The 6,172-nt window shown below is 41.4% G+C and overlaps 1 protein-coding gene across 1 annotated transcript in view; it reads left to right on the top strand.

Annotated features, from left to right (window-relative positions):
* Positions 1-1,072: 1,072 nt before the first annotated feature.
* LRP11 (LDL receptor related protein 11) overlaps positions 1,073-6,172 on the top strand; it is a 53,717-nt gene continuing 48,617 nt past the window's right edge. Inside the window, exon 1 of the mRNA XM_007943223.1 lies at positions 1,073-1,099. Within this exon, the coding sequence (XP_007941414.1) occupies positions 1,073-1,099 (27 nt within the window). The remainder of the gene's footprint in view (positions 1,100-6,172) is intronic.

The following is a 6,172-nucleotide window of genomic DNA, read 5'->3' as shown; positions in this document are numbered from 1 at the left end:
GTCACTGTGCATCGCTGCTGCCAGATCTTTCATTGGTGCTCATCCCTTTGTCTGGAATTTTCATTCCTACTTGGCCATATTCTAGACGGTTGCCCAAATCCAGTTTAACCACCACCTCCTCTGAGGTCTTCGCCACTCTACTTGGATAGAAGTAGCCATCTCTTTTTGTGAGCTCTGAAAGTCTGACTGTAGAAAATTATCACATTGGTTTATAATTGGTTGTATATTTTTCTGTCTCCATCAGTGTACTTAAAAATGTCCCTAGGTGGCACATAAGGAGCTCTGGTGGTGCAGTGGTTAAAGCATTCCACTGCTAACCAAAAGGTCACCAATTCGAACCCACCAACCACTCTGCAGAAGAAAGATGAGTCAGTCTGCTTCCATAAAGATTTACAGCCTTGGAAACCCTATGGGGCAGTTTTGTTCTGTCCTCTAGGGTTGCTATAAGTCAGAATCAACTTAATGGCAATGAGTTTGGTTTTGGCTTTTAGATAGCACAGAAGGCCCCCTGGTGGCACAGAGATTAAAATGTTCAGCTGCTAACTGGAGTTGGGAGTTTAAACCCACTAGCTGTTCTCTGGTAGCATAGTGGCTAAAGCACTTGACTGCTAACCAGAAGGCTGGCAGTTCAAACCCACCAGCCACTCCTCGGAAGGAAGGTTGGGCAATCCTACTTCCATAGTGATACTGCCTCGGAAACCCAAAGGGGGGTCGCTATGAGTCGGGGCTGACTCGACGGCACATAACAACAACAACAACAAGCTGTTCCATGGGAGAAAGATGTGGCAGTCTGCTTCCATAAAGATTACTGCCTTGGAAGCCCTGCAAGGCAGTTCTACTCTGCCCTCTAGGGTTCAACTGTGAATGAGTCAGAAACATCTCAATGGCAAGAGGTTTGGTTTGGTTTTGAGGTTGCACAAATGGTTTTTACTGGACCACTAACCTGAAGGTTGGCAGTTTGAGCCCACCCACTACAGATAAAAGGCCTAGCTGTCTGCTTTCATTAAGATTATAGCCAAGAAAACCCTATGAAGCAGTTCTACTCTGTAATACACGAGTCAGAATTGGCTGGATGGCGCTCTACAACAAAGCAACATCGGTACATTTATGCGATTACTTGGGGACATTACCTTTGTAAGCTGGGACTTGTACAGTGGCTGTCCTACAACAGAAGGAGCAGCAGCTGAAGAAGGGGTGGTCTCCTCAGATTTGGAGCCTGCACATAAACTTAACCCATGGGGGTCATGATAAGTTGGAATCGACTGGATGGCAGTGAAGTTGATTTGGCTGATATATAAATATATGTGTGTATATATATATATATATATATATGATGTACCTCAGGAAATGGTTCACTTGTTTGGAGAGGTGGCAAGTCCCAAATCCACGGGTGAGGTGTCAGCTGGAGTCTTCTCCTAACTTATGATTGCAGGGGCTGACAAATCCGAAATCAGAAAGTCAGATGACAGACTGTGGGCCCATGGGACTGTGAAACCTGGAAAACCCCAGAAACAGCAGGATGAAGTTCAACCATTTCAAGAATTGATGGTTTTGAAGGAAGAAGTCAAGCCATACTGAAGGCATTAGCCAAAATCAAGGCTGTTGCTGTTGTTGTCATTCGTTGCTCAAGTCAGGTCCAGCTGACAGTGACTCTATGTACAACCAAACAAAACACTGCCTGGTCCTGCACCAGCCTCATAGTGCTTGCTACACATGAGCCCATTGTGCAGCACTGTGTCAGTCCTTCTTGTTGAGGGCCTTCCCCTTTTTCTCTGACCCTCCACTTTACCAAGCATGATATCCTTCTCCAGGGAATGGTCCCTTCTGACCACATGACCAAAGGAGGTGAGACCAAGTCTGGCCATTCTCGCTTCCAAGGAGTATTCCAGCTGCACTTCTTCCAGGACGGATTTGCTCGTTCTTCTGGCCGTCCACAGTACTTTCAGTATTCTTCACCAACACCACAACTCGAAAGTGTCAACTCTTCTTTGGTCTTCCTTATTCATTGTCCAGCTTTCACATGCATACAAGGTGATTGAAAATACCATGGCTTGGGTTAGGTGCACCTTAGTCCTCAAAGAGACATTTCTGCTCTTCAGCACTTTAAAGAGGTCTTTTGCAGATTTGCCCAGTGCAATACGACGTCTGATTTCTTGACTGTTGCTTCTATTGGTGTTGATTGTGGAACCAAGTAACATGAAATCTTTGACAACTTCAGTCTTTTCTCCATTTATCATGATGCTCTTTATTGGTCCAGTTGTGAGAATTTCATTTTCTTTATGTTGAGGTATAATCCATAGTACAGACTATATATAGTCTTTAATCTTCATCAGTAAGTGCTTTAAGTCATCTTCACTTTCAGCAAGCAAGGTTTTGTCGTCTTCACGTCACAGGTTGTTTCTCCAATCCTGATGCCACATTCTTCTTCATACAGTCCAGCTTCTCGGATTATTTGCTCAGCATACAGATTGAATAAGTATGGTGAAAGGATACAGCCCTGATGCACTCCCTTCTTGATTTTAAATCATGCAGTATCCCCTTGTTCTGTTTGAACGACAGCTTCCTGTTCTATGTACAGGTTCCTCATGAGCACAATTGAGTGTTCTGGAATTCCCATTCTTTGCAATGTTATGATCCACACAGTCAAATACTTTTGCATAGTTTATAAAACACAAGTAAGCATTTTTCTGGTATTCTTTGCTTTCAGCCAAGATCCATATGACATCAGCAATGATATCCCTTGTTCCATGTCTTCTTCCGAATCCAGCTTGCATTTCTGAAAGTTCCCTGTCAATATACTGCTGCAACAGTTTTTGGATTATCTTCAGTAAATTTTACTTGTGTGTGATATTAATGACATTGTTTGACAATTTCCACATTCTGTGGGATCACCTTTCTTTGAAACGGGTACAGTTGTACATCTCTTCCAATCAGTTGGCCAGGTAGCTGTCTTCCAAATTACTTGGCATAGACGAGTGAGTGCCTCCAGTGTGACGTCCGTTTGTTAAAACATCTCAATGGGTATTCCATCAATTCCTAGAGCCTTGTTTTTTGCCAATTTCTTCAGTGCAGCTTCAACTTCTGCCTTCAATACCGTGGTTCTTGATAATATGCACATCCTGAAATGGATGAACATTGACCAGTTCTTTTTGGTACAGTGACTCTGTGTAGTCCTTCCATCTTTTTTTGATGTTTCCTGCATCATTCAGTATTTTCTCCATAGAATCTTTCAATATTATAACTTAAGGCTTGAATTTTTTCTTCAGTTCTTTCAGTTTGAAAAATGCCAAGCATATTTTTCCCTTTTGATTTTCTAATTCCAGGTCTTTGCACATTCCATTATGATAATTGACTTTGTCTTCTCAAGCTGCTCTTTGAAATCTTCTGTTCAGCTCTTTTATCTTGTCATTTCTTCCATTCGCTTTAGCTACTCTCCATTCAAGAGCAAGTTTCAGAGTTCCTCCTGACATCTATTTTGGTCTTTTCTTCCTTTCTCGTCTTTTTAATGACTTCTTGCTGCCTTAATGTATGATGTTGTTGATGTCATTCTGTTACTGGGAAGTCTGAGACCCTGAGCAGTGGTCCTTGCCTTCTACTGACAAAGAATGGCACAGGAGAGGCAAAATATCCACACAAACCAAAGTTTATTAAAGAGAGGACAGAGAAGGGGCTCGTGAAGGAGAGACAGAGAGGGGCTTTCGCCTACATTAGCCTGTTGTCTCTCTCCAAAGAATTCCTAAGATTTATAAAGGGTCTTTGGGAGGAAAGAGGCATCATCTTCATTCATGAAATGGGTGGGGTTCTGAGGTTCAAGTTGCACATGCGTGATGTCTCTGGCCCCCTGTTCAGTCCTCTGTGAGAGATCCTTGTTCTTGCCTGCCCCTGGTGGAAGGTCACTTTCTTGGTCACACTGACTTTTACTGCACATGCTCTACACCTGGTGGGTGCCTAATGAGAGACTTAAAAAAACAATCCGGAGGTTTATCAGCATTTTATAACTAGTCAAACTTAAAAAAAACAAACAAACTCACTGCCATGGAGTCAGTTTCGACTTACAGCAACCCCTCCTTCATCAGTTTCGACTCATAGCAACCCCTCCTTCAGTTTCCGAGGCGGTATCTCTACGGAAGTAGATTGCCCAATCTTCCTTCAGCCTTGTTATCTCACCCAAGCATCTGGTTTGTCAACTTGTCACGCGGCCAGCACGACAATTCTAGAACAGGCTGTAAGAGAATGAGTTAAAAATAAGAGAAAAGTAAAAGGATGGGGACGGGAGGGACACTCAGAGCCATTGCAAAGCAGTGCCAATTTTATTATGATTATTCTCAAGTTTATATACAAGTTTAACATGAGAAAAGTGCACCATTCATTTGTCATACAATTAATTAATCACAAGTTAATCAATATTGGGAAAAGTACATACATACACAATTGGCATATTAAAATTTAAACTAACATTTCTGTTTCCATAATTCAAGTCACCACAACTCAGGTCACCATAACCTCTTAAATTCTATACTCATTCTTCTATACAATTATGTCCCCTAGAAACCTATGTTCCCTAGCAACTTATTCAGATTGGCTTCCGTATATTCTGGGTTCAATCAAAGGTTATGCCTCTTTTGCACCTGCTGTTTCTCTGAACAACACAAGGGAGAAAATGGCTGATGGTGTCCTAAGAACGGAGCTCAGCCTACAAGGACACTTAACAGCATCAACCCATGTGGGGACACTTAAAAGTATCAACCTGTTTATGGGAGCCATTGCTCAATTAGTCACTCACCATGTCCCATCAGTCCTTAAGACTTAGGGCTCTCCACATCAACTAATCATTTTTCTGATTCCAGCAGCAGAATTTTGTGGTGGCCTGCATGTAGGCTAAAATTTCAAGGATATTGACTCAGGGGTCTGTTTGACCTGGCTAGCCCGATTCCTTTCCTGTTTCAATCCCACAATTTGTCTGGTTTTTGGTCATTGGTGTTCAACACATCAATTCACTCAGATGGTCTCTAAATTCAGGTGGGATATAATCAAGGTGATATTTTGGCTCTTGTGGACTTGTTTTAATCGTCTTCAGCTTCAACGTGCATATGACCAATTAATGGGCTGTTCCACAATCAGCCTCTGACCTTCTTTTGGCTTCTCCATTGCTTCTTTCCATAGATGTAATTTATCTGATTCCTGTATTCCATCTGGTGAAGTCCACATGTATAGATGCCATTTATGTTGTTCGAAAAATGTATCTGCAATGAATAAGTTGTTGTTCTTGCAAAATTCTATCAAGAGATCTCTGGCATCATTTGTATCCCCAAGACAGTATTTTCCAACTACCAGTGATCCTTCTTTGTTTCCAACTTTTGTATTCCAATCACCAGTAATAATCAATACATCTTGATTGCATGTTTGGTCAATTTCAGACTGCAGAAGTTAGTAAAAATCTTCAATTTCCTTGTCTTTGGCTTTGGTGGTTGATGCATAAGTTTGAATAATAATAGTATTAACTGGTCTTCCTTGTAGGTATATGGATATTATCTTATCACTGACAGCATTGTACTTCAGGATAGTTCTTGAAAAATTCTTTGTGATGATGAACGTCACTCTATTCCTCTTCAATTTGTCATTCACAGCATAGTAGATCATCTGGTTGTCTGATTTAAAATGACCCAAACTGGTCCATTTCAGCTCAGTAATGCCTAGGATATTGATCTTATGCATTCCATTTCATTTTTGACAACTTCTAATTTTCCTAGATTCATACTTCAAACTTCCCATGTTCCACTTATTAATGGATGTTTGCAGCTGTTTCTTCCCATTTTGAGTCCTACCACATCAGCAAATGACGGCCCCAAAAGTTTACTCCATCCATGTCATTAAGGTCAACTCTATTTGGAGGAGGCAGCTCTTCCCCAGTCATATTTTGAGTGCCTTCTGACCTGAAGGGCTCACCTTCCGGCACTATATCAATGTTTCAGGGCTATTTATAAAGTTTTCTAGTAGTAAATCACATGTTACAATGTTGTTGTTGTTTCATTACGTGCCATTGAGTCGAACCCGAGTGATAGCGACCCCTCCTTGGGTTTCTGAGGCAGTATCACTACGGAAGTAGATTGCCCAACCTTTCTTCCGAGGAGATATATTAATAATATATTTATAATAAATTAATCTGTAAGTT

Source organism: Orycteropus afer, unplaced genomic scaffold, assembly GCF_000298275.1.
Source record: "Orycteropus afer afer isolate SDZICR_OR568_19922 unplaced genomic scaffold, OryAfe1.0 scaffold00101, whole genome shotgun sequence".
In the NCBI taxonomy this organism is placed as follows: domain Eukaryota; kingdom Metazoa; phylum Chordata; class Mammalia; order Tubulidentata; family Orycteropodidae; genus Orycteropus; species Orycteropus afer.
This window is presented reverse-complemented; position numbering and strand designations above follow the sequence as displayed.